Below are 28000 nucleotides of genomic sequence, written 5' to 3'. Positions count from 1 at the left end.
TTGATCTGTCACGGCATATGGCTCCAGGCCACCTCTACCTCTCCCCCTTTTCTCAGCCTCAGTCTGGCTCTTCTCATGCTTCTGTGCCTCTGCACGTGTGCCCACAGCCTGGAATTCCATTCCCCCAGCCCCCTCTCCTCTGCCTAACTCACCTCTTCCTAAAGTCTGGCCAAGCAACCCTTCTGGAAAGCCCTTCTTGATCACCTTCCTCCTCGCTGCCCGTCTGCCACTCATAGCATCTGCCATGCCATCCTGGACCTCCAGGCTCCTGATGTGATGCCTAGCCTTTACGTCCTCAGCACACAGTGCCTGCCTCATAGTAGATGCTAGACACATGGTAGTTTCCTTTGAATGTGCTAAATATGCTGGGAAAGAGATTGATGGAGAGAGGAAAGTAAGAGTGCTGGTGAGGACCCAGCAGGTTCATCAGGGAAAAAGTGGGTAAACATTACGGATCCTCTAAGTTATGTAGCAAACCTCGGTGCCCTAAAGCAACAAAGGCTGATTTCTCACCAAAGCCAATGTCCCTTGTGGACCAGCAGGGGAACTCTGCTCAAGGACCCAGACTAACAGAATCACACTGCCAGAAAGCAGAGCTCTGGGAGGGTCTTGCATCAGGAAATAAATGCTTTGGTGGGGAACTCACATGCTCCCCCTATCACAAAGTAACTAGGATGTGCAGTTCTCCCATATGCCAGGCAGGCAGAAACCTGGGAAGACTAGGCTGGGTGCAGTGGCTCACGCCTGTAATCCCAGCACTTTGGGAGACTGAGGCAGGTGGATCAGGAGGTTGAGAGATCGAGACCAACCTGCTCAATCCACCTCACCAACCACACAGTGAAACCCCATCTCTACTAAAAATACAAAAAATTAGCCAGTGGCTCACACCTGTAATCCCAGCACTTTGGGAGGCCGAGGCAGGTGGATCAGGAGGTTGGGAGATCGAGACCAACCTGTTCAATCCACCTCACCAACCATACAGTGAAACCCCATCTCTACTAAAAATACAAAATGTTAGCCGGGCATGGTGGTGCATGCCTGTAGTCCCAGATACTTGGGAGGCTGAGGCAGAAGAATCACTTAAACCCAGGAGGCAGAGGTTGCAGTGAGCCGAGATCATGCCACTGCACTCCAGCCTGGGTGACAGAGCGAGACTCCATCTCAAAAAAAAAAAAAAAAAAAAGCAAGCTGGGAAGACTGGGTGGAACATGAGGATCTCAGGCACTCAGGCACATTCCTCCTGGTCCTGATGTGAGAAGCTGCAGCAACTCCTCCAGCTGGAGGTGTCATGGGGAGTTCTCTTTATCTGAGCACCAGGCATTTCTCAGCTCTGCTCCTGTTCTAGTGTCACTGTGGGAGGGGTGGGGCTGGCGGAGGAAACCACCAGGTGTGGCCATGGGAAAGTCCCTCCAACATTCTATAGAAACATGGAATTTCCTGGTTTTAACCATTTCACATCCAACTGCCATCTCAGAGCTGACCAGAGCAGCACAGACCCCTCCAGCCTCCTAGGACATTTGATGCGGGGCATCGAGTCCTGGCTGGGAAGTTGGCACCTGGGTGCCAGCCCCAGCAGTCTCTGAAGAGCATGGGTAAATTACTGAAGTGTGTGGGCCTCCATGCTTTCAATGCCTTTCTGTAAAACGCTTTCCAAGTTCCCAAACAATTCCAAATATGTCCATGTCATCCAATCAACCCACAGAGTAGCTGTTACTCTGCGGGTGAGTGAGCTGGCTGGGAGGGGCTGCGTGCTGTGTGCTCAGGTCACACTGGAAGTCACCAGCTGGGTCCCCGCACTTGCTCTCAGACCTCTGCAGGCCTCCTGGGAAGGTGACTCAGATCCAACTTCTAGGACTGGATCGGCATAGCTCCCACACTTCCTTGGGGCTCCTGGGTGTGGGAGCGTGGACTTCCCAGGCAGCTTTCCACTTAGTTAACTTGCCCAACCTGCTCTGTTGACTCTGGGAAGAGCCCTGAACTTCCCTGCTCCAGTGAACTGTGGAAGATGCCAAAATAGCACCCAGCTGCCCATCACGATTACCAGAAGGGCCCCAGTTCCTGGCTTCTCTGTGGCTCAGACTCTGGTCCTATTGCCTACCCTTGGGAACTCAGAGCATCCTCTTTCTCTTTTCTGCTGAGCTGGTGGCTGCACCGAGTTGCCTCTGTCTCTTTAAGAGAGAAAGAGAGAGCGAGAGATGGAAATCAGGAAGTGTGAGAGAGCTGAGAGCCAGGACTCAGTGCTGAGCTTGGTGTCCCACCGCCGCAAGAAGGCAGGGAAGAAACCCACTAGTCCCAGCTCCTGGGGTGGCACAGACATTGCAACTGGCCCTGCCTGTGGGTCCTAGGGGCCCTTGGCCACCAGGAGGCTAAGAACACTGCTCATGAATGACAGCGAGCCCTGAAAGCTCTGGGGGTGCCACCCAGTCCCACAAGCCTGCATCCCCTGCAGTGGAGATGGGGTGAGTGTGCAGCGTGTGGAGGGGGCAGGGGTGGAATGAGGAGCCAGGCAAGGGGCAGCTGCAGGGCAGCTCAGCCGGGTGCAGGGGTGTGGGCTTGTCGGCAGCAGTGCTCTCACACAGAGCGTTGTGTGTGGCATGGAGGTGAGCCACCACGGGCCAACCACAAGCCCTCCCTGGGCTCTGCTTACCAACACCCGAAGCCAGTGATCAGCTCCCAGTGCCTGCCCTCACCTTTCCCGGGGTCTTTCTCCCTGGCCAGAGTCTCAGGAGTAGGAGACGCTGGGAAAGGCTCCCTGAACAGTTTGGGAATAGAGCTGGAAACCCCCAGCCCAGCCCTGTGGGGGAAGGTGACAAACAGGAAAGAGTTAAAGGGCTAGGGCCGGTGGCCTTTGATGGAGGCTGAGAAGCAACTGCACTGAGGGGCGCCTCTCATCCGCCCTCCTCTTTCCGGTGTAGCTCAGCTCCTGGACGTGCCACAGACAGAAAGCATAACATACGCTCGCCAGGAAGAGCCTTTGCCTGACTCAGGGCAGCTCAGAGTGTGGGGTAAGTGCACTTGGCCACAGCAGAGCCCTGAGGAGGGAGGGGAGGGGAGGGGAGAGGTGGGTGGGTGGCATCTCACATGCTTCACTGTCCGCTGCTCATTCATCCAACAACTGGCTGAGGGCCGCTGAGCCCTTCTATGCACCAGGTGCTTGGGGTGGTGGGGGGAGGATCTGCAGAGCGTGCAGAGTTGAGCCAGATGTGCCCCAACCAGAGCTCCCGGGCACAGAATCCAGGGGCACACCACCTGTCTGGGGCTCTGAGCTTTGCACCTCACTGCCTATTATCCCAGAGTCTTCAGCTGTTCCTTGCCCCAATATCAGAGCCGTTGGCCTTGATTTCAGCCTGCTCTGCTCCAGCCCCAGCCCCAGCCCCAGCCCCCAGACCTGCTGGCTGGCTCCAGCCTCAGCGGGGAAAACCAGACCCACTCATTCATGCTGAGCTACTGTGTTGTCTTCAGGAAGCTTCTCAGTATCTCAGTTGCTTCTGTGTAATGTCCACTCCTACCTGATCTGAAACTAGGAGTTGACCACCAATCTCTTCAAGGGGCCTCTGGCTCAATGAACTGACATTATCAAGGATTTGCATTTTTAGAAAAGATTACACAGAGAAAAAGTTCAGAGCGAAGGAACATAGGATTCCAGGCATGGCAACCCTCAGTTTGAGAACCTGTAAGATGTTAGGACACGAAGATGCCTTTTCTAGTCTAGCATTATTTAAAAGTATTTAAGTGGCCAGGCATGGTGGCTCACAACTGTAATCCCAGCACTTTTTTGGGGAAGCCCATGTGGGCAGATTGCTTGAGCTCAGGAGTTCAAGACCAGCCTGGGCAAAATGGCAAAAACCCATCTCTACTAAAAATACAAAAGACAGCCAGGTGTGGTTGTGCATGCCTATGGTCCTAAGCTCCTCAGGAGGCTGAGTTGGGAGGATTGCTTGAGCCCAGGGGGTGGAGGTTGCAATGAGTCATGATTGTATCACTGCACCCCAGCCTGGGTGACAGAGTGAGACCTTATGTCAAAATGAAACAAAGAAAAAGAAAAAAGAAAGTATTTAAAGGATGGTGGCCCTTCTAATGCTTCTGTCCCCAGGTATCCCAAAAAGGCCAGCCCTGGCGTTATTTTTCAAAGAGAAATTGAGTTTAACTTCTGAGGATACACTTTCTGGTACTAATTGCTTTAGGAGAACCAGGCTTTGGAGAAAAGATGAGGACAAAGATGGGAAACAGAGTTGTAGGGGGTTTCAGATTCTCCCAATGGCTGAATGATGAATTTTGCCTCCCCTATACCCTGCTCTCACACACACACACACACACCCTTCTCCCCAACCCCCTACACACATACACACACTCACACACACACACTCACACATACTCACACACACACACACACACTCTGAAGCAGCCCCATCTCTTTTGGAGCAGTACTGGCCCAGCTGTCAGCTCACAGCAGCAGGAAGTGGTGGGCCTGGCAGGCAGGCCAGCGGGGGCTGGGGGAGTGGCTCTGGACTCATGTTGCAATCCTGGAGATTTGTGGTGGTGTGGGAGATGCTGCCTGACCCTGGGCCCTTCCTCCTATACTGTTTCTGCTTCCTGGGACAATCTCAAGCCTGGATGCCAAAACCCCCGAATCTTCAGTGCTGGGGAGAGGTGATAGAGACATGAGGTTTGTCTCTGCAGAATGACCTGCCTGGGGAGGGGCTTCAAGGGGACTTGGGGAGCCAGGACAGGCAGCAGGTGGAACAGGTGCTGGCTGTGGGCTGAGGGCTCAGTGGGGGCCCTCTTGTTGTGCTGTGCGTCCTTTTGGGGAAGTTACTTAACCTTTCTGTGCTTCACACTTCCCCCGCTCCCTTGCTTGTGGATTGGCCACATGGAGCCCTTCTTAGGGTAGCCTTGGGGCACAGTTACAGGTCAGGCCACCAGTGGCCACCCTGTGCCAGGAATGGAATCCTGGGCCCCCAGCATGCTCTTTCTCTAGGCAGAAGGTGACCAGCCAGCTCAGGGCAGGAGATGCAGAGCACAGCCAATTACCTGTGGCACACAGACGACCTGCTGGGGCAGGGGGCCACTGCCAGTGTGTACAAGGCCCGCAACAAGGTAGGAAGCAACCCTGGCCAGGCCCTGTCCAGCCCAGCCTTGGCCCCCTCACGCCTCAGAAGCTGGCCCAGTCAGCCTCCAGTGGGCATTGAGGGCAGTGGGATGGGGACCTCTGGATGTTGTGCAGCACACTCACACTGTGGGTTTGAGCAGAGGCATAGGGAGCTGAAAACGGCTCCTTGAGAGGATGCCTCTCTTGGGCACGAGTTGGGGCAAGAGAACTGTGAAGTAACAAGGCAAACATCCAAGGAAGGTAACAGCAAATGGGATCTAGGAATAGCAGAGCGGGGAATTAGGCCTTGTTTGGATTTATCCTACGAGAATATATGAGATGATATCCACTCTGTCTTACTCAACAGTGGTAGCCGGCTGGGCACAGTGGCTCACGCCTGTAATCACAGCACTTTGGGAGGCCAAGGTGGGCGGATCACGAGGTCAGGAGATCGAGACCATCCTGGTCAAGATGGTGAAACCCCGTCTCTACTAAAAATACAAAAATTAGTCAGGCATGGTGGCGTGCACCTGTAATCCCAGCTACTAGGGAGGCTGAGGCAGAGAATCGTTTGAACCTGGGAGGCGGAGGTTGCAGTGAGCTGAGATCTTGACACTGCACTCTAGCCTGGGCGACAGAGTGAGACTCTGTCTCAAAAAAAAAAAAAAAAAAAGAATTGGAGCTGTACAGACCAGGTTCCAATCCCTTCCCTGCTGCTAACCCCAAGGAGTGTTAGCTGCCCTGTGATGATTGTCAATAGCAATTGTAATAATGACAACAAGCCATCCCCTGCAGAAGATCAGAGTGTCAGGATCTTGTCACCTCCCAGTGCTGGACTGTCTACCCCTTGAGAGGGAAAGGAGGTGCGGATGGGAGCCCCCATCCAACCAGGCTAATCTCTGGGGTTGGGCTGGCTGGAAAGGCTGAATGGAGGCCCAGGAGAGGGTGGCTGCTCCCCTGCGGGAGTGGGACATGTGCTAATCCCATGCTGTCTCCCACTGCTCCCTCCCCAATGGCAGAAATCCGGAGAGCTGGTTGCTGTGAAGGTCTTCAACACCACCAGCTACCTGCGGCCCCGCGAGGTGCAGGTGAGGGAGTTTGAGGTCCTGCGGAAGCTGAACCACCAGAACATCGTCAAGCTCTTTGCGGTGGAGGAGACGGTGGGTCCGGTGCTTGGTCAGAGAATGGTCTTGTCCTTGACCCTTATGGTCTGGGGAGAATCAGGCCACACAATAACAGAGATTTGGTCCCATGCTCATCAGCAGGTCAGAGACAGCAGGCGAATTGCAGAAGGGAGCAAAGGGTGCAAGGGTGTGGTAGTGGTGCACGGGAAAGGAATGATGGACAGAATCAGTACCTAAGCAGAGAGGGCTTCCTGGAATAAGTGACTTTGGATTCCATTGTGTAGGATCAGTGTGAGGCCAAGGAGGGAAGGCCAGGCCGGAAGCTGGGACCTGGAGAATGGGGGATCTGGGCTCCAGGCTGAGCCACTTCTTCCTGGTGGGTGGGGAGAAGTGCCGTCCTCAGGAGCCCCTCTCTGTCCCACCTACAGGGGGGAAGCCGGCAGAAGGTACTGGTGATGGAGTACTGCTCCAGTGGGAGCCTGCTGAGCGTGCTGGAGAGCCCTGAGAACGCCTTTGGGCTGCCTGAGGATGAGTTCCTGGTGGTGCTGCGCTGTGTGGGTGAGCCCCTCCCTGTCCCTGCCTCCACCCTCAGACCAGCAGCAGGCCTGGGACAGATGCTGACAGGACTCAGGTGTCTGACTCCTGCTAATCATTTCATTTAAAATTCCAACTTAAAAATTAAACCTAAAAAAGATTGTACACCAATGTTCATAGCAGCATTATTTACAATAGCCAAAAGGTGGAAACATCCTAACTGTAAAAACAAAATGTAGAAGGTACCTAAAATAGAATATTATTCAGTCTTAAAAGGAAAGAAATTCTGACACCTGCTACAACATGGATGGACCTTGATGACATTATGTTAAGTGAAAAAAGCCAGACACAGAAGGACAAATCCTGTATGATTCCACTCATACATTCGTAGAGACAGAAAGTACCACGGTGGTTTCCGGGGGATGGGGGCAGAGGAGAATGGGGAGTTGTTTAATGAGTACAGTTTCAATTTTGAAGAATGAGGCTAGGTGCAGTGGCTCATGCCTGTAATCCCAGCACTTTGGGAGGCCCAGGTGGGCAGATCATTTGAGGTTGGGGGTTTGAGACCAGTCTGGCGAACACGGTGAAACCCTGTCTCTACTAAAAAAAATACAAAAATTAGCTGGGCATGGTGGCACACGCCTGTAGTTCCAGCTACTTGGGAGGTTGCGGCATGAGAATCGATTGAACCTGGGAGGCAGAGGTTGCAGTAAGCCGAGACTGCACCACTGTACTCCAGCCTAGGTATCAGAGTGAGACTCTGTCTCCAAAAAAAAAAAAAAAAAAAAATTGGAGAATGAGAAAAGTTCTAAGATGGATGGTGTGATGGTGGCACAGTGGCGTGGGTGTGCTTAGTGCCAATGAAGTGTACACTTAAAATTGGTTAAAATGGGAAATTTTGTTATGCATATTTTACCATAATTGAACACCTAATCAAAAGAAGTAATACAAAGAGGGGTGCTGCCCTTGAGGAGACAGAGCCACCATCCCTCTTGGTTTCCTAGAGAATCCAGATGGCACCTCCATACCCTAGTGTCCTTGAGATGCCCTCCTAAGCCCCATGCGCGTCTCTGCCCTTCTGCCTGTCCCGTGGCTCTATCAGCCCACGGGAACTCCTGTCTGTCTGGACACAAGGACAGCCTTCCCACCAAGATGAGCCTCAGACACTAGACTGTCCCTGGCCAGAGCCAGCTAGTGGCCTCCCCGTCTGTCCCCAGTGGCCGGCATGAACCACCTGCGGGAGAACGGCATCGTGCATCGCGACATCAAGCCCGGGAACATCATGCGCCTCGTGGGGGAGGAGGGGCAGAGCATCTACAAGCTGACAGACTTCGGGGCCGCCCGGGAGCTGGATGATGATGAGAAGTTCGTCTCGGTCTACGGGACTGAGGAGTACCTGGTGGGTGAGCTGCTGGAGACCCGCTGCCCCACGCTGAGGGCTCCCGTTGCCTTGTGAGCCCCTCAGAGCCCCCATGAGGGGGTGTGGCCCACCTCCTGCTTCCACAGGAGTTATGTCTCTCCCCTGTACCCCAACCAGAAGAATGCATTCTGTTCTCTAAGATGGAAAAGGTGAGGCTGACACCCATTTTTAAGATGACAAAGGAAAAGGATTTGAACAGTTCTGTTTTCACCTGCAGGCGGTGAAAGGGGGTCTGACAGGTCTCAGGCCTTTGCCAGCCCTCCTGCTTCATGGCTGCGTTCTGGTTCTCTCCGGTAGCATCCCGACATGTATGAGCGGGCGGTGCTTCGAAAGCCCCAGCAAAAAGCGTTCGGGGTGACTGTGGATCTCTGGAGCATTGGAGTGACCTTGTACCATGCAGCCACTGGCAGCCTGCCCTTCATCCCCTTCGGTGGACCCCGGCGGAACAAGGAGATCATGTACGGCGGGCCACAGGGCAGGGAATGGGGGGGACTGGCAGTCCCCTGCCCCTTCCCCCACCGCTCCTTGCTGTGTCTTCTGGTCCCCTCACACTCCACGGCCCTCCTCTGGTCCACCCCCCACCCAGGCTCTTTGTGGATCTCTTTTTGTTAATCATATCAAACAAGCAGCTGAGCTCTGCCCAGGGCTGATGGGAGTCTGTGAATATGCCCTGTGTTAGTTCGATGCTTCACTCTAGCCCTCCGCTCCCTTACTGCTCTCCTTGTCTCAACCGAAGCTCAAAGAGTGACTTGCCCAAGGTGGCAGAGCTCACCAGGGGCAAAGGTGGCAGCTTCCTGTTCCCAGGTCCAAGGTCTTTCCATGGTTTTGTGCCGTCGGACAGGGAAGTAGCAAGTGGCTGGAGACAGTAGCGGCTCCCTCTGAGCACACCGCCCGGAGCAGAGGAGATGTCGGCTGGCTTAGTGGAAAGGTTGCTGCACCCGCCTCAGCCCCAGGGTCCAGCTGTGTGGAACCTATATCAGGCCCACAAAAGGGGCAGGAGACCAGCATGGATGGGGGTGGTCAGGAAAGGCTGGACTCTGAAGGGAGAGAAAGAGGAGGAGAGGATACTGGGGCCATGCATAGCATGGGCAAAGGTGTGGAGGAGGCTGGCCAGGCTGAGGGAAGTGTAGCAGCGGGGAGAGGCAGTGGACAGGGCAAAGGTGTCTCTACCTGAAGCAAAGGGCTCCAGGAGGAGTGCTGAGGGAAGGCGCTCTCACAGCTGAGAGCCAGGTCTCTCACACTCCATCTCTCAGGCTACTTTGGGGTGGCTGGGTGACTTGAACCTGTGCTCCGAGCCCTTTGTGCTGAGTGTGTCGTTGCCCGGCAATGTGATGGCTGGGGATCCCGCTGACCCGGCCTTGCTCCCCCCCCAGGCACCGGATCACCACGGAGAAGCCGGCTGGGGCCATTGCAGGTGCCCAGAGGAGGGAGAACGGGCCCCTGGAGTGGAGCTACACCCTCCCCATCACCTGCCAGCTGTCACTGTGAGTGGGACCCTGCTGGGGGGGTGATGCTGGAGTCTGAGCCGGGTATCACTTCTCTCTGCTGAGCCAAGACTTCTCAGGCCTGTTCCAGCAGGTTCCGGGCATGCTGCAGGCTTGGGCACACCACTTTCCCATCTGGATGCTGGAACGAGTTCTTCCAGCTCTTCCTCCCCAACCCACCCTGCCCCACCATCTTGGTCCTAGCTCTTCAGGACATTCTCTTAGAATGCTCCTATTGCCTGCTTAAGGAGGATAGGTCTGGGCCCCCGCCCCTGACAGTCTCCATGTCCTGGGAGGGCAGGGGGCTGCAGAGCCAGCTGGTGCCCATCCTGGCCAACATCCTGGAGGTGGAGCAGGCCAAGTGCTGGGGCTTCGACCAGTTCTTTGCGGAGACCAGTGACATCCTGCAGCGAGTTGTCGTCCATGTCTTCTCCCTGTCCCAGGCAGTCCTGCACCACATCTATATCCATGCCCACAACACGTAAGTGGGGGTGAGGGAGGGAAGCAGTGAGAACCTTCTCTACCCAAGCAGCAGTGCATGTCCAAAGCAGCATCTCCCACAGCATGTTCTGAGGAGTGTGTACATAGGAACGCTTCCGGGTCCAAACATAGTTGGAAAAAGACTAGTTCTACAAAGTTAAAGCTAAACAGGTTTTCTTGCATGTACTTCAGAGAGTCAGTATATTTTCTAATGCTAATACGCATTGTACATCTGAGAAGTGTGTGTGTGGGGTATGTTGGCTGTACATTTCCTAAAGGTACTTCTCATAGAACCCTTGATTCCTGGATAATTTTATAGAACTAGGTAAATTTTAATGGCAGTGTGACAGGAAGAGGCGCAGAGGCAGAGGCTGGGTATTGGGACTCCTGGGACCTGTTCCCACTCTGTCTCCATCACTATAAGATGTGAACTCTCCCCTTGGTCTCTCCACCCTTGATGACAGAGAAAACCACCCCCGTCCCTCCCTCTGCAAAACAGAGCCCTGTCTATGGGCAGTGCTTAGCTGGGGCTTAGGCCACCCTAGCCCCCTGCCCTGCCTACTGACACCCCCTGCCCTCTGCTCCCCACCACGGCTGTGTCTAGGATAGCCATTTTCCAGGAGGCCGTGCACAAGCAGACCAGTGTGGCCCCCCGGCACCAGGAGTACCTCTTTGAGGGTCACCTCTGTGTCCTCGAGCCCAGCGTCTCAGCACAGCACATCGCCCACACGACAGCAAGCAGCCCCCTGACCCTTTTCAGCACAGCCATCCCCAAGGGGCTGGCCTTCAGGGACCGTGAGTAGAGCCACCCGGGCTGGATCTTTCTCCTCCCCACATTTTCCTCTGAGACAGGAGTTTGCAATCCAGGCCATTGGTTACTTTTCTTTGTGGGCGTTTCTTTGGGGCCACAGGGAGCAGGAGGCAGATGTGGGTTCTAATTCTGCAGACGCCTCTGAGATGCCACATGACGTGGGCTGGTGGCTTGACCTCCCTGGGGCTTCCCAGCATCCTCAGAGCTGTAGAAAGAGCTCCAGTGGAAACAGGGAGATCTGGATTTAATGCACTTTCCATAATCTCTGATTTGTGGGGAAGCCTCAGGCAGTTTGTGTTGGAAGAAGCCCAAATCTGAGCTCCTGGAAAGAAGGGAAGGGAGTCAGGGGTCCAGAGCTTGTGCCTTTCTCCAAACTCTGGCAAAAATGTCCTTTATTCTCAATTGAATAATTCCAGTTTTATCTTCTTTCTCTAAGGCTAGGAAGGGGTATTCACCTCAAAACCTGTGGACAAGAGGGTGATTTAGTCCATTTTCGGCTCTTGGGCATGAGGAGGTAGTTCTCAAAAGTGGCCACAAGGTGGCAGTGTGGCAGTGAGGAATCACAACTTTAAGTGCGGCTGAGGCTGGCAAGGTGGGAGGCTCAGGGCGAGTTGTGAAGCCTGAGGTGGGAGATCGGCAGTAAGGGGTGAGTGTGAGCTGGAAATAATGAAAGATGAGCCGACCCAGCACCATATAGGCAGGCCCCTCAGACAGGTTCTTTGTCTGCAGCTGCTCTGGACATCCCCAAGTTCGTCCCCAAAGTGGACCTGCAGGCGGATTACAACACGGCCAAGGTGAGGGGCAACCCCCAGGTGGCGGGGAGGGGCATGACCCAAGGGTAGGAGGCGTGGGACCTGGCCCTGCTCACCTCTGTGTGTTTCAGGGTGTGTTGGGCGCCGGCTACCAGGCCCTGCGGCTGGCGCGGGCCCTGCTGGATGGGCAGGAGCTAATGTTGCGGGGGCTGCACTGGGTCATGTGAGTAGTCATGAGGGCTGGGCACAGAGGGGGAGGTGGGCAGGAGGGGGAGGCGGGCAGGAGGGGGAGGCGGGCAGGAGGGGGAGGCTGGCAGGAGGCGGAGGCGGAGGATGGTATCCTGGGATGCTGTCTGCATGCACGGTGCTGAGTCCCCTAATCAAGGCAGCTCTGACCCAGTCTCCCCTTGGACAGGGAGGTGCTCCAGGCCACATGCAGACGGACTCTGGAAGTGGCAAGGACATCCCTCCTCTACCTCAGCAGCAGCCTGGGAACCGAGAGGTGGGTGTTCGCCCCAGGCCAGCTGGGACCTCTCAGCCTTGCCCTGTCTGCTCCTCACCCTCAATACTTCCAACAATGCACCTCTCCTCCCCAACCCAGGGCTCCTGCCTTCCCTGCCCTACTAGAATAGAGGGCACCCACACCCTATCCCTTATCACCACCTCACCAAATAACTGCAACGGCTCCCCCAAAACCCAATCCCTCACCTGTGGGGGAAGGGGCCCATGGGGGCACAGACTCTCCAGGTACCAAGGGGGCCTCCTTATCCCAAGAAGGGGCTTGTGTCCTGCCAAGTCCTTCTCTGAATGATTTAGAATGCTCACCCTATGCCAAGTGCCAGCAGAACTCTAGGGGGAGGGCTCACACCCACACACAGTCCCTGGATGTGACCAGGGATGGAGATCCAGGTGGTCTCGTTCTCCATGCCTCATCTCCTGCTTTCTCTGAGTCTTCAACTTATCCTTGCCTTCCTTGGGTTCCCTGCCGCAATCTTTGGAACCCCACTCCCTCCACTCCCTTGTCTTGGGCTAATAAGAGGGGATGGGTTGGAAAAAGAGAGAGACCTGGCAGGAGGAAGCCAAGTGGAAGGGTCTGGAGACGGGGAATGTGGGAAGACTTCATTGGCCAGAGCACGATTGAGAAGTAGGCACAGCACCCCAAATCCTGGAAGGCACGAGGCCATGGTACGGGTGAGGGTGGGAGCTCTGCAGCCTAGGGATGCCACTGGTGGGGGAAGTCTTTGGGGACAGAAGATCAGAGACTGCCCATATGCCTGAAGGCCCCCTCCTCCCGCCACCCCCCAGCCGTTGTCCTCAGGGAGCTCCAGGGAGTTTCCCAGCTGTGGGCTGACTCATGCAGCCCCAAGTGCCTCCTGCTTCGCAGCAGCAGTGCAGTTGATGGGGCAGCTGGGAGGTGGAGGAGCAGGGAGGAGGAAGAGGAGCATCTCCAGATAACAGGGATGGAGTCTCCATCCAGACTGAGCCTCTCTCAAATGGTGACAGAGAGTGGGGTTCAGTCAGCAGAACTGCAAGTGAATCTCCTTTGAGCAGAGCTCTGTCCAGGGCACAGAGGGGGCTCCAGGGGTAGATGTGGCATCCTGTCATTCAGAGAGGCCCATGCTTCCTCCAGAGCAGCTAGCCCTTCCTGGACAAGTGAGGGCTGATGGGATTGTTGGGTAAGAGGAGATTTGAGATGGGTAGAGGCAACCTTGGAGGCCTTCCTGAAAGATGAGGCTCTTAAGGCCAGAAAGAAGAAGAATGCCTCAGGCAGGAAGGTCTGTGCAGAGACAGAGAAGAAAAGGGCCCTGTTCGGGGGAAAGGAGGGGATGCTGGGGAGGCTTACTGAAGCCTCAGTCACGATGGCAGATAGCCCAGAGCTAAGCCAGAGGCGGACAGAGGTGGAGGTGAGGAGGGAAGGAAAGAATGCATAGAGGCCCTGAAGGAGTCCAGCTAGAGGGAGGTTGGACCCCAATAAAACAACCAGTAGAGAGCCATTGTAGATTCTTGACTTAGAAAGATGTGTTTGGGAAAGCTTTTTGGGTGTCTGTCTGCCCACTTGCCCTGGATGGACAGGCATGGTGGGGAGTGGCACGCTGGCCTGGGTCTGGCGTCCTGGCATCCTGGTGTCCGCTGGCTGCTGTTCCCCTGTTCTGGCTCTGCAGCCTCCTCCAAGGTGGCCTCCGTGGTGTGTCTAGAGAGCTAGGGTCAGGCGAGTGCCTGCTTTGAAGCCTATTTCAGCCTTCCATCAAGGAGGAGGATGGTGAGAAAAAAACAGTTGTGAGCAGGGAGCCAGAGGGCCAGGTGCAGCCTCTTCTCTTAGTCTGGGTGTGGCTCCAGCCCATTGTCACCTTCCCCTACCTGGGCCTCTGTGTCCTCATTTTCAAAATGAGAGGGTTGGATGATCTCTGCAGCCTCCCAGCTCCCACATGTTGCAAGCCTATTCTTGCCTGAACATCCCTAGACCTGTAGATTCTCCCAAGGTCTGAAGACACTAGCTCCACCCGCAGTGGAACCAGGTATTTTCATGAGCTGAATGTCACACTGGAGGAACCCAGCACCTCATGCCAAGTGGCCCACCTTTGCCCAGCCTGGTGACTCACCTCTCCCCCAGTGTGCGTCTCCTGCCTCAGGTTCCCCAGGACAGCTCCTTTGGCAGAGCAACCTTGCCTTTGTCCCAAAGCTCCCTGGCCCTCCTGGGCAGCTGCTGCCATCCGGAGGCACTGCTCAGGCAGCCAGGACGGGCTTTGGGAATCCTGGGGCTTCCCCCAGCCCCACCGCCAGGTAAGACATTCCAGGCAAGACTTCATCTCCGAGGTCCCTTTTGATCCCTATGAACACCTTATTATGTCGCAGGAAGGAAATTTGTCTCCTCGTTTTATAGATGAAGAGCCTGAGGCCTGGAGAGCTAAAGGACTAACCCAAGGTCATGCAGATAGCAAATGTGACGGCCAGGACTAGGACTTGAACCCATGTCTCCTGACTCCCTGTGGAGATGGATTGGGTCCAGCCTCACCCTCTTCTGCTGTCAAATTTCCCATGCCTTAGAATCCATTTGTGCACTCAGTAACGCCTTCAGCATCCATGCACTGACGAACTACTGTGTGCTGAAGACGTTGCTAGGCACTGGAGATGTACGAGGAGCAAAGCGACAGCACCCCTGTCTTCAAGGAGCCTGCAGTTCATTCCTGATTCTCTCTTTTATTAGCTCCCCTTTCCTTCCCTGCTCCTCCATTCCCAAGCCAAAATACACAGCATACTTTTTAAAAATCATGATTGTTACTAAAATGTGTATACTAATGGTAGAAAGTTAGAAAACAGAGATAAGCAAAAATAAGAAAATTAAAATCCCATAACCTACTATCTAGAGATAGGTTATCACACCTTAGGAGTACACATCCTTCTAGATATTTTTCTACTATGAGTAAACATTAACCAACATGAAATGATAATGTATTTGCTGTTTTATAACCTGTTTTTGGGATCACATCTGCTGCCCCACCTTCTGGACTCATCTAGAGCTTCCCCTTGAAGTTGTTTGTCTTGTCCTTCTTTCTCAGCATTTTCTGTAAACTGGGAAGTTTTAAACATTTTTTTTAGTATTTTATTTTATTTCTTTTCTTTTTTTTCAAGGCAGGGTCTCACTGTGTTGGCCAGGCTGGTCTTGAACTCCTGACCTCAAGCAATCCTCCCACCTTGGCCTCCCACAGTGCTGGGATTACTGGTGTGAGCTACCATGCCTGGCTTTTATTTTGTATTGTATTGTATTGTATTGTATTATTATTTTTGTAGAGACAGGGTCTCACTATGTTTCCCAGGCTGATCTCAAACTCCTGGTCTCAAGCAATCCTCCCACTTCTGCCTCCCAAAGTGCTGGGATTACAGGCATGAACCACTGTGCCAGGCCTAAACTGGGAGTGCCCAAGGCTAGATGGATTCCAGTTGAACATTTTTTGCTAGAATATTATTGATGATGCCGGGTATTGTATGTTGACATAGCACTGGCTGGTGACGGCCTGATTCCTCTACTGTACCGTTACATTGTCCTGTAGAAGAAAGAAGCAGAGTGGTGTGACCTTGTCACCGTGCAAATGCCCACCCCTTTATCATCCATCATTGCTTGTAAAGCTATGCCCCAGAGAACGATTTCACTGGGCAGCAAGATGATAATGTTCTAACTTCTGATACATCATTGCCTAGTAGTCTACAAAATATAGCTTTTCCCTCATCAGAAAGCTAATCAAGAAATACAGTTTCTACTGGACAGGAACTTAATTCTTTCCGTTTAGTTACAAAGTTTCCTGGTAAGGAGATCATTAATAGCAGCCTTGCATCATGGGCCCCTGAATCTTCATAGACTCAAGGTGTTACAATCTGTCTCAACCTTTATTCTTTGCAATACTCAACAATGTCACAACTTGGGTGAGCAGGGCCCTCTTCAGGATGGTGTCTCTGTCCCAAACACAAAACTCCCCAGAGACCCGGAGAGCCAGCAAGGCTGTCCCACAGGTGCTATGCCCAGCATGTGCCCACAGAGCTCTCTGCCTCCCACATTGGCTGCTCCTAAGCCCCCAAATGTGGCCTTTCTCCTTGCTTCCCTCAAGGTTCAGCAGCGTGGCTGGAACACCTGAGATCCAGGAACTGAAGGCGGCCGCAGAACTGAGGTCCAGGCTGCGGACTGTGAGTGAGGCTGGAGGGCAAGGGCTTAGCAGGATCAGAGCTGGGGTCCCGTGTTCCAGCCAGCCTGCCCACCAGTGCCCAGGCTGAAGACCCCACGGGGGTCTGCCTTTTTGCCCCACAGCTAGCTGAGGTCCTCTCCAGATGCTCCCAAAATATCACGGAGACCCAGGAGAGCCTGAGCAGCCTGAGCCGGGAGCTGGTGAAGAGCCGGGATCAGGTACATGAGGACAGAAGGTCTGTGGGATTTTCCTTCTTTGTGGGGTGGGAGTGGGGGAGTGGGCAGCTCCAAGGTCCAGTAACCTTTAGCCTTTACAGACATCAGCTTGCATTTCCCTTTCTCTTGGCAAGGGTGCTAGGGCATGGGGGAGTAGAGGGAGATCCAGCAATAAACAAGAACCCCCCGACTGCCCCAGACACCAGCCAGGAGGAGAAAAGGATCTGGGGTCCTGCACCCATCTTGGAGTTTGAGGAATGCCTTGGGAATCTTAGCAGGTGCTATAATTCTGAATAAAAGAAGACTTTAGTTCCCTTTCTCTGTGTCAGGCCCTTGGATAGGTCCTCTCATGTACAGCATCTCGTTGAATCCTGAAAACAATAATGATGCTATGATAATGCCCTTTTTATGGAACCTCAGTCAGCGAGGTTAACTTACCCTGAGTCACAGTCAGTAAATGACAAATGACAGAGGTGGCTTCAGGTCGGGTCTGTCCACCTCCAAAGCCTATGTTCTTGGCCTATGCCAGGCAGGGGTTTACAACCTTTAAGGCACCACTCTCCCTTTTAACAGACATAAAAATACCCCCCTCCCCCAGGCACCAGCTGACTGTGTGGAGCCGCTGCCTGCCTTGTGGTCTCTGACCAGGGGATGGGTGGTGCCCAGTGCGGACCTCCTCCCCATTCTCTAGTGCCTACTGTAATCTGGGCCTATCCCCATCCATCATCCCATGCCCTCAATTCTAAATTCAAACAGCTCTGAACACCACAGGAGTTTTTCTTCACTGTTTTGGCCATAAAACCTGACCTAAACCGAATGAGGCTCTTTATAGAATTTATCCCACTTAGGGTGAATGTTCTTGTGGTTCTTTGGAGATGTGAATGTGTTTGATTAGGAGTTGATGCCCTGCTCGGGCCATTCCACAATACACTGTGTGGGTACCAAATTGCCGTTCTGATATCAGAAGACGATTCTCAATTCAGAGCACATTTGGCCCCGAGCCTTTTGGATGAAGGCTGCAGATCTGAGGCCCTGTCTTTTTGGATGAAGGCTGTGGATTGAGACCCCGTCCTTTTGGATGAAGGCTGCAGATCTGAGGCCCTGTCCTTTTGGATGAAGGCTGAGGATCGAGGTCCTGTCCTTTTGGATGAAGGCTGCGGATCCCAGGCCCTGTCTTTTGGATGAAGGCTGTGGATTGAGGCCCCGTCCTTTTTGGATGAAGGCTGAGGATCAAGGCCCTGTCCTTTTGGATGAAGGCTGCAGATCTGAGGCCCTGTCCTTTTGGATGAAGGCTGCAGATCTGAGGCCCTGTCCTTTTGGATGAAGGCTGTGGATTGAGACCCCGTCCTTTTGGATGAAGGCTGCAGATCTGAAGCCCTGTCCTTTTGGATGAAGGCTGAGGATCGAGGTCCCGTCCTTTTGGATGAAGGCTGTGGATCCCAGGCCCTGTCTTTTGGATGAAGGCTGTGGATCGAGGCCCCGTCCTTTTGGATGAAGGCTGTGGATCTGAGCCCTGTCCTTTTGGATGAAGGCTGTGGATCCCAGGCCTTGTCTTTTGGATGAAGGCTGTGGATCCCAGGCCTTGTCTTTTGGATGAAGGCTGTGGATCTGAGGCCTGTCCCAGCTACTTCATCTTCCACCCGCATGTTCCTGGCGGGGCAGGCTCCTTCGGCTGGCAGAGCCCTGGAACAAGCCTGTGCTCTGTTCGGAGTCAAGCTCCAGAAATAGCAGAGATGGGGTCACTTGGAGGTGCTGCAGGGAGGAAGTGGAGCTACATAGGCCGTGGGTGAGGAAGAACTTTTCCCAGACACTCCCGACTTCTCAAACAAAGTGTTTGTTTCCAGCCTGAAAAGGGGAAGGAAGAAATAATAATGACCTTCAACCCCAGAACAAGAAGGTCCTCGGGAGATCATCTCCCCAGTTCCTCCGCCTCCGGGCAGGACCGAGGCCTGTTGATTCATTCTTGTTTTCAACAAGGATTATTGATTCATTATTTATGTTAAGTTTCTGCTGTGTGCCACACATTGGGTAAACCAAGAAGCTATATTCTTCTGCTTTTTCCAGTTGACCAGAGAGAGATTTTAGCTCCCCTCCATCCCCAGCTGTCACTGCCAGACACGCTCTTAGGTTTCAGGGGCCTAGGCTCCCTCCCAGGGCCTACACTCACAACTTCTCATGTAGTAAAGGCCACGTTCCTGTTGCCTGTCCTGCTTGGCTTCCTGTCTCTCTTATCTCCTACTTAACTCATGCTGTGAGTGCATGTGTGTGAGAGAGGAAGAATAAGCCATGAGAACAAGAGATGGCTGGCTGACTGTACGGGGTCTCAAATAAGCCTAGAGACGAGACAGTCACCTCCACTCCCAGATTGATCCCCCAAAACTGTGGCAGTGAGGCTCCTCCCCTATTCCACTGCCACCCTTCCCCTCCCTCCCTCTTTCCTCTGTGCTATTAGATTCTTCCAACACCTGGTCCCTGTCTCCTGCCCACAGCATCCAGCAGATTCAGTGCTGCTTGGACAAGATGAACTTCATCTACAAACAGTTCAAGAAGTCTAGGATGAGGCCAGGTGAGCCCAGGGAGGGCAGATGCCCCTTCTCTCTCCTCTGTCTCCCTTCTTTCTTCTTTCTTCCTTTTCACTGGTGCTACCAGTGGCCACTAACCTCCAGCTGGTGGTTCTTGGGGGCCCACTAAGTGGATGGTTCTGTGCAGCTGCTGTAAGGGCAGGGCCCCTGTCTGCAAGCTGCCTGCAGGCCAGTGGGGGACGTGAAAACTTTACATACCTGCCTGTTGCCACATGAGAGACTTGGATCACATGACTGGGGGATCCAGTGGGCTGGGGCCTGGGTGCTATAGGAGAGGTGGTCCTGGAAAGAGCCCTCTCACCTTGGCAGGGCACTTTAAAGTATAGAATGTCACTATCCATTGTGTCCTTGGGGCACTGAGATAGTCAGGTTTTCCAGAAAAGGGGGGATCAGGCAAAGTCCCATTTTGAGTCACTGGGTCAGGCATTTTGGCTGCATGATCCATTAATCCTCACAAGGATGCTGTGGCAGGGGCAGCCCATTCACAGGCTCGGGGGTGGGAAGCTGCTTGTCCAAAGTGACTGCCGTTGTGGGGTGGTGCAAGGGTGGGACCCAGGGAGGGCTGGTGAGGGGGTTGGAGGGAGCCTGCGGAGGCTCCAGTTGACTCTTCAGGTTGGGGAACTAACACACCAGGAACCAAACCTCCCCCTCTTCTCCCAGGCCCCAGGCATTTCCTAATCTGTAGACTGAAGCTCTTGGGCTTTATTGCCAAATTCTCTTCTATCCTTGGGATTATCTAAAAACCACTGTCCAATAGAAATATAATGCCAGACACGTATGTAATTCTAAGTCTTCTAGTAGCCAATTTTTAAAAAGTAGAAAGAAACAAGTGAAATTAATTTTAATGTGTTATTCAACCCAATATATCCAGTGTCATTTTAGCGTGTAATCAATATAAACAAAATCACTAAAGAAATACCTTATATTCTTTTTGTGCTATCTTCAAAATCCCATGTGTATATATACACATAAATACATAACTTATTTCCTTAGCAATTCTGTTTATATTAATTACATGCCAATATATATATTTGAGACAGGGCCTTTCTCTGTCACCCAGGCAGGAGTACAATGGCATGATCACTGCTCACTGTCGCCTCAACCTCCTGGGCTCAAGCCGTCCTCCCACCTCAGGCTCCTGACTAGCTGGGACTACAGGATGCTTTCCCATCGCTTTATTGTTTTATATTTCACATATATATATATAAAATTCACATATATATAATATATAACATTTATAACACATCTCTATTGGGAAACTAAATTTTATATATGTGTGTATATACGTGTGTGTGTATATGTGTGTGTGTATATATATATATACACACACACATATACACACATACATGCAGCTGGGTGCAGTGGCTCATGCCTGTAATCTCAGCACTTTGGAAAACTAAAGCGGCAGGATCACTTGGGCCCAGGAATTCAAGACCAGCCTGGGCAACATAGCAAGACTCCGTCTCTACAAAAAATAAACAAAACTAGCTGGACGTGGGCATGTGCCTGTAGTCCTAACTACTTGGGAGGCTGAGGTGGCAGGAACACCTGAGCCTGGGAGCTGGGAGTTCAAGACTGCAATGAGCTAAGATCACACCACTGCAGCACTCCAGCCAGGGCAAGAGCGAGACCCTGTCTCAAACAACAACAACAATAACAAAACCTCTAGGCATCGTTACCCTCCCCATTTTATAGATGAGAAAACCAAGACACAGAAAGGTTAAGTAGCCCAAGTAATCTAGGTCCAGCTGCTTTTAACCATCCCATTTTACAGCCTCAAAGGAGTTTTACTTCTATTGGTCTTTAAGAGTCCTTTATTAAAATTAAAAATGAACCCCTAACTGTTAAAACCCAGCATGTTGAAAGATACCATTTTTTAAAATGCCCGGTGGTCTTCAGGGCACTCTTTCGCATGAGCCTCACAGGACTCCCGTGTGGCACCTGTCATGGATGAGGAGACAGGCTCAGCGAAGTGAAATCACTCGCCTAGTCCCGCCTGCCAACAGGAGGAAGGGCTGAGGTTTGCCCCAGGTCTCTCGGACTGCACACATGCTCTCAGGTGGCCGAGTGCAGGGCCCAGGAGGGGGACTCTGCTATGAGAGGAGTGGGATGGGGAAGCCCTCGAAGTGAACCTCCATCATCATTTCACCTTGGGGCTGCCGCCACCCTGGAGGCCCATTCCTGCGAAGACCAGGAGGGGGCAGCATCTCCCTAGTGCATGAGCCTTAGGGCCCTTCAGGAGGCAGCCAAGGCCATGAAAGCTTCAGCCTTTCTGGCAAAAGTGGCTGGGCAGAGCGGGGAGGTAGAAGGTGGTGGCCTGGTTTCTCTAGCTCGTTGCAGGTAGAGCCCGTGAACATTCAGGGATGGGACCACCCAGCTGCAGGCACCAGTCACTCTGGGAGGGTGCTGGATAGGGGGCTATGGTTGACCGAGCCTCCTAAGCCCACTTCATCAACCACCTCCCACCTGAAGCAACCCCCACGTCCCCACCTGGCCCTGCACTGCAGACTGCCTTCCCCTGGGGCCCTCACACAATTTCCCCATGGCTTCTTGAGGCCCCGGCTTTGTCCTAATCAGCTATTTGGGTGCTGGCTTCACTCCTCTGCCCCTCCTATTCTGCTGGGCCCTGAGTTCCCGTGAAGCAGCACAGGCTGGGCTGTCTTCATCTTTGTAACTGTCTCTCGACCTTTGCTGCACTCTGTTTCATTGACTGATTGAATAGGTGACGTCTGTTCTGTCTGTTTCTTCCAGGGCTTGGCTACAACGAGGAGCAGATTCACAAGCTGGATAAGTGAGTGGCCTGTCCACCAGCAGGCGGGGGGGCAGGAGGGTGGGTGTCCGCAGGGCAGAGCGGTCCTCAATGCCAGAGGAGAAGCAGTGAAGGGCCCTGTCCCGGACTGCAGCTGAGCAGAGTTGGGGATAACAGATTATCTGGGGCCAGGGGAGGGAGTATGCATAGCTTAGTTGGAGGGAGACTTCTCAGATGCAACCTTGATGTAACTGGATTTACTTCTGGTATGGACAAGACTGTTTGCAGGCTTTTTTTTTCCTCTAGTTTTCCTCACTGATGCACCACTTACCACTTCCTGCTTCTGCCCTCTGCCTGAACCTTCCCTGCCTCCCCCGGCCCTCTGTCTCCCATGTTGCCCGGAAGCACTCACATCCAGGAGGCCCTCCCTGATTTAATGGTTATCTGGGAACTCACTCCCCCAGTTCTACAAGCACCCCAACCCCTTTCTGTCTCACACACACATGCATTCACACACCTTCTTTTTACGGCTGCCTCACTTTCCCTTCCCTTTCCTGAGGACTAAGCTTGAGCACAGGTGTGTTCCCCAAGGACCTGCTGTTCGTCTCCCACATCTCCCTGTTGATTGGGCTTTGCTGGCCACTGCAGCCTTCACAATCCAAGTGTGTGACCGTCCTTCCTCCTTTCCCAGAGACATAGCCCTGCTGTGGACGCAGGGCTTGGGCACTTACGACAAGGTGGTGACGGAGACTGATGGAGACTGAGGGATGGTGGGCTTGTGCACAGTGGTTCTGGCAGCTCATCTGCACCTTGGTTCCCTGTCGTTCTAGGGTGAATTTCAGTCATTTAGCCAAAAGACTCCTGCAGGTGTTCCAGGAGGAGTGCGTGCAGAAGTATCAAGCGTCCTTAGTCACGCACGGCAAGAGGATGAGGTAACAGCCCCTTCTGAGCTCATGGAGCCCAGGGCCTAGCCTGGCTCTTCTAGGCTTCAGAGGACCCAGGGCTTTGTGGAGCCCTGAGGCAGAGGAAGGAGTGAGTGAAGGGGTGTGAGCAGGTGAGTGGTTTTCTGTCCCTGGGTGGACCAGGCAGTTGGCTGGGAGATATCTATAGCTCAGCTTATTTACTCCTACAACACCTGCCCTATACAGTAGATATCATCACCCTATTTCCTAGATGAGGAAACTGAGGCTCTGAGAACAGGTCTCCTCTGCACATCACATGGCTAGTAAGTGGCAGACCCAAGACTCGTATGTGGCTCTGCCTGCCTCTACAATCTGGATTCTTCAGGGCTTTTGAGGGGTAAAATCAAATCAAATCTGGATTCTTTCTACCGTTCCACCTGGTTATATTGAGAAGTCTCCTTTAGGAGAACACTAGGTGCCCCTGGGATAAGGACAGTGGCAGTGGCCCTTAAGTAGAACCCTCTGTCACACTGTCTCCTTCAGGAGTTTTGGGTTCCGCCTCCTCAGATCAGGCCCACTCTCCATCCCCTGCCTGTGTGAACATTGGCCCCTCCTGAGAAGAGAGGACAATTTCCCGCGTGCTACCATGTTCTGAGGTCTGTAGGACCTCGCCTTGTTATGGGGCTGAGACCTGGGCACTCACCCGTCCTCATATTAGAATACCAATGCCTGCTTCTCCTACTCCAACCCCCCACACATTCTGGTGTAATTACTCTGGAGCAGGGCTGGATGTCAGTGTAGTACAGCTTCTCCAGGTGATTCTAATGTGTGGCCAGGGCTGAGCACCAGCCCCTGATTTAACGGCTCTGGGCCTTGGGGAAAATGTCCCTGCTCCTTCCCTCCACTTAGAGATAGAAGATAATTCACACTGGAAATGAGAGTGTGGGCAGTTCCCCACAATGAGAGCCCTGGTGTGGGCTATCCTCTGCCTCCCTGCAGCCTGATTGGTGCCACGCTCATCATAGCTGGCATGCGTCACCCAGCCCCAGCCACATGCATGTTGTTGGTGCTCCACACTGCGGCTCTGAAGGGGCCCTCCCAGCCTCAGCCAGCTGTGTGCTTCTGCATTATTGCAGTGGGGCAGGCAAGCGTGGAGGGCACAGCTGGCAGGGCAGAGGCAGCGAGGGAGGAAAATACCGGGGACCCACCTGTGTCCATGTGCGGATCTGATGGCAGCTAGGCGAGCCCTGGGGAGTGGGCTGAGTCCTGCTCTAATTCTAAGTCTCTGTGTGTTCTCTTGAGGGTGGTGCACGAGACCAGGAACCACCTGCGCCTGGTCGGCTGTTCTGTGGCTGCCTGTAACACAGAAGCCCAGGGGGTCCAGGAGAGTCTCAGCAAGGTGGGCATGGCAGAAGAACTCTAGATGCTCTGGGGATGCAGGCTGGGGCGCTTGTTACCCATGTCTTCCTTTCCTCAAGCACTCCCCCAACCCAGCCACACATAAGCTGGCTATTAATTGCTGACCAAAGCATGGCTTCCCTGCAGCTCCTGGAAGAGCTATCTCACCAGCTCCTTCAGGACCGAGCAAAGGGGGCTCAGGCCTCGCCGCCTCCCATAGCTCCTTACCCCAGCCCTACACGAAAGGACCTGCTTCTCCAGTAAGTGCTGGGGAGAAAGCGAGTGTGTATCTGTGTGGAAGGGGGTTGCGGGGAGCAGAGCATGCTGAGGTTAGCGCCTGAGGGGTTTGGCCTCATGCCAGGCCTAGGAGGCAAGATTAAAGAGACTAGCTGGGCACGGTGGCTCACGCCTGTAATCCCAGCACTTTGAGAGGCCAAGGTGAGCGGATCAACTTGAGGCCAGAAGTTTGAGACCAACCCGGCAAACATGGTGAAACCCCATCTCTGGTAAAAATACAAAATTTAGCCGGGTGTGGTGGCAGGCGCCTGTAATCTCAGCTACTTGGGAGGCTGAGGCATAAGAATTGCTTGAATCCAGGAGGCAGAGGTTGCAATGAGCCAAGATTGTGCCACTGCACTCCAGCCTGGGCAAGGGACCAAGACTCTGTCTCAAATAAGCAAACAAAAAAGAATAAAGAGGCTTCTTTGGTGGGGCTGCGGAGGAGGGTGGGCCTCCCAGGAAAAGGGTCTGGGCAGGGCAACTTCCAGCCTCAGCTGCCTCTCCTGCCTCTGCCTTGGGCAGCATGCAAGAGCTCTGCGAGGGGATGAAGCTGCTGGCGTCTGACCTCCTGGACAACAACCGCATCATCGAACGGTAAGGAGCTTTCACCTTGTGTGGGTCAGGGCTGGGTCTTCAAGCTACCCTTGCCTGGCGGGGGCAGGTGAAGAATCCCCAAGCCCGCCCATGCAGGTTTGATGACACGTGTCCATTTTCCAAGAAGCCCTGTTGAAGCTTAGGTGTTTTCCACAAATAAGTTGACATCCTCAGGAGGTGTAGGGTTCACTTACAGCCTTTAAAATGTGAGCCTCCATGCTGTCAGGGAGATGGGGGCCTGGAGGCATGGGGTTTGTGCCTGTGTCCAGCTCTGCACTCCATATGCACTCTGTACCCAAGCTGCCCCAGATGCCTCCTTGAATTACAGCCATCCTCAGGATAGATGCTGTTTTCATCCGCATGTGCTACCCAAGGAAGCCACAGCACAGACAGCTTGGATACGATGCCCAAGGCCGGTGTTTCTCTGGCCTTGTGGGGCTCCCTTCCCTCCTGCCAATGCTCATGGGCCAGACCGGGGCTGCAGGATCACCTCCTGATTCGACTCCCCTCCTTGGGGTGCTGAGGGGTCGTGAGAGGTTGGTGTGGGAACGCAGCAGGGCTCCGACTCTTGAGATCGAGATTTTGCACACCAGTAAAAGTTCTTTCTTTCTTTCTTTCTTTTTTTTTTTTTTTTTTTTTTTTTTTGAGATGGAGTCTCACTCTGTCGCCCAGGCTGGAGTGCAGTGGTACTGTGTCGGCTCACTGCAACCTCCATCTCCTGGGTTCAAGCAATTCTCCTGCCTCAGCCTCCTGAGTAGCTGGGATTACAGGTGCCCACCACCACACCCAGTTAATTTTTATATTTTTAGTAGAGACAGGGTTTCACCATCTGGCCAGGCTGGTCTCAAACTCCTGGTCTCAGGTGATCTGCCTGCCTCGGCCTCCCAGAGTGCTGGGATTACAGACATGAGCCACTGCACCTGGCTACGTACCAGTAAAGTTCTAAAAGAAAACTCGAGAACAACAGAGTTACCAGCTGCTCACATAACCAAGTAAGCACATTTGAAGTAAGAAAAAAAAGCCCTGCCATCTAGTAACCCCACTTTATAAAACACATTTTACCACCAAAGAGAGATAACCTCAGGATAAAGGATGGTCCTTGCTTGCCCTGAAGGCCAACAGCCCTGTTTATATACATGTACACACGTGCATGCATCTCCCACTCCTGCCTGTCATCTTCGTGTCTGTCATTTTCCTGTCTGAGAACCAATGGCAGGGTAGAGTCCGCAGAGATTCCTACAGGATTTCAATCCTGACCCTGCTTCTTACCAACTGCGTGACCCCGGGAGGTGTGTTCAGCTTTGAACTTCAGTTCCCTCCCCTGTGAGACAGGAGTAATCATTTCTACCTCACGGTGCTGACATACGGATTTAAAAAAATGAGATATGCAAGGTGCTTGGGGGTAGGGGGGTGTGGAGGGAAGGGCTCACTAAATGTTACTTCTTCCCCAGAGGCTACTCCAGTCACACTAGAATTGGGGCCAGGAGGTAGAGAAACCAGGAGCAGAGCTTGCGGTTTGTCCCCAGAGTTTCAGAGGGTCCTTGGGTAAGGGAGGAATCTCCTCCCTGTCCTGTTCCAGCAAGAGGACTCATCCTCTTAAACACCCACAAAGAGGACATTTGATAGCTTCTTGGAAGGATTTTCCAAAACAGCCCTCTTGGTCAGGAAGTTCTAATTTTAGTGCCAACAAAAATTGCTCTTGCTGTGATATGTCATCTATTTGCAGATAGCTCAAAACTTTATTTTAGTGAATTTTCACTTCCTTATTCAGAGCTGTAGCCAAAGAGCCAAATGAATCAATTTAAACTCCTTTCCCCTCCTAAACCTTGGCTGCACATTGGAATCACCAGGGGAGCTTTTAAAAGTACAGACGCCTGGATCTTGCCCCAGAGACTCTGGGTGCAGCTTGTGGTTAGGATTTGCATGAGCTTTCCAAGTGATTCCAACATACAGTCAGAGGTGAGAGCCAGTGGGTTCTTGTCAGGGAGTGAGGGTGCTACAAGGGGAGAGCTGAGGACTTGAATGGCTCAGTGTTCTTGAAAGCTAATTGTGCTGGGCCCTGGAGTGTGGTCTGCAGGCCTCTCCAACAGGTGGGCACTGCTAGCCTGTACCTTTTCTTGTAGGCTAAATAGAGTCCCAGCACCTCCTGATGTCTGAGCTCCATGGGGCGCATGAGACATCCTGAAGCATTAGAATGATTGCAACACTGCTCTTCTGCACCGTGAGACCAACCCAGGGCAAGATCCCGTCCCATCACATCAGCCTACCTCCCTCCTGGCTGCTGGCCAGGATGTCGCCAGCATTACCTTCCACTGCCTTTCTCCCTGGGAAGCAGCACAGCTGAGACTGGGCACCAGGCCACCTCTGTTGGGACCCACAGGAAAGAGTGTGGCAGCAACTGCCTGGCTGAGCTTTCTATCTTCTCCAGGCTCAGGTACTGCTCCTCCATGTCCATGGCTGGGCCGTGGGGAGAAGAGGCTCTCATACGCCCTCCCACTCCCTCTGGTTTATAGGACTTCACTCCTTAGCCAACAGGACAGAAGGCCTCCTGGGGTTTCCCCAGGGCATTAGGTCAAACGACCTCATCACAGTCTTCCTTCCTCTTCAAGCATTTCATGTTGAACACAGCTCTCTCCGCTCCCTTGTGATTTCTGAGGGTCACCACTCCCAGCCCCAGGCAACATAGAGAGCCTCCTGTTCTTTCTACACTTGGTCTGACTGAGCCTAAAGTTGAGAAAATAGGTGGCCAAGGCCAATGCCAGTGTCTTGGGGCCCCTTTGGCTTTCCCTCACTCTCTGAGGCTCCAGCTGGTCCTGGGACATGCAGCCAGGCCTGTGAGTCTGGGCAGGTCCAAGGCCTGCACCTTCAAGAAGTGGAATAAATGTGGCCTTCGCTTCTGTTTCTGGTGGCT

At 53.3% G+C, this 28000-nt stretch overlaps 1 protein-coding gene across 5 annotated transcripts; it reads left to right on the top strand.

Moving 5' to 3' along the window:
• Positions 1-27: 27 nt before the first annotated feature.
• IKBKE (inhibitor of nuclear factor kappa B kinase subunit epsilon) lies at positions 28-27990 on the top strand. Of its 5 annotated transcripts, none has more exons than XM_054480597.2 (22): positions 28-2459; positions 2916-3005; positions 4983-5097; positions 6109-6249; positions 6642-6771; positions 7965-8146; positions 8465-8625; positions 9541-9651; positions 9953-10132; positions 10736-10926; positions 11672-11736; positions 11826-11917; positions 12110-12196; positions 16296-16371; positions 16493-16605; positions 19075-19151; positions 21919-21958; positions 22747-22848; positions 24121-24217; positions 24364-24476; positions 25018-25089; positions 27213-27990. In XM_054480597.2, exons 3-22 carry the CDS (start codon positions 5011-5013, stop codon positions 27244-27246), a joined length of 2151 nt encoding a protein of 716 aa, XP_054336572.1. In that variant the 5' UTR covers positions 28-2459; positions 2916-3005; positions 4983-5010; the 3' UTR covers positions 27247-27990. The 5 variants fall into 5 exon arrangements, with proteins under 5 accessions (XP_054336572.1, XP_054336500.1, XP_063502534.1 ...); XM_054480525.2 differs by having other exon boundaries at positions 4979-5097; XM_063646464.1 differs by lacking the exon at positions 4983-5097 and having other exon boundaries at positions 2028-2459.
• The last annotated feature ends 10 nt before the right edge of the window (positions 27991-28000 follow it).

This window comes from Pongo pygmaeus, chromosome 1 (genome assembly GCF_028885625.2).
Source record: "Pongo pygmaeus isolate AG05252 chromosome 1, NHGRI_mPonPyg2-v2.0_pri, whole genome shotgun sequence".
Lineage (NCBI taxonomy): Eukaryota > Metazoa > Chordata > Mammalia > Primates > Hominidae > Pongo > Pongo pygmaeus.
The sequence above is the reverse complement of the archived record's forward strand: the minus strand, read 5'-3'. Positions and strand labels throughout refer to the sequence as shown.

What these genes read in the sequence shown, in the direction of transcription:
- IKBKE (XM_054480597.2), top strand. Translation starts at nt 5,011, where the DNA reads ATGCAGAGCACAGCCAATTACCTGTGGCACACAGACGACCTGCTGGGG. An exon ending in TGTACAAGGCCCGCAACAAG is followed by an intron (nt 5,098 to 6,108) that starts GTAGGAAGCAAC and finishes CCCCAATGGCAG; the next exon opens with AAATCCGGAGAGCTGGTTGC. An exon ending in AACAACCGCATCATCGAACG is followed by an intron (nt 25,090 to 27,212) that starts GTAAGGAGCTTT and finishes CTTTTCTTGTAG; the next exon opens with GCTAAATAGAGTCCCAGCAC.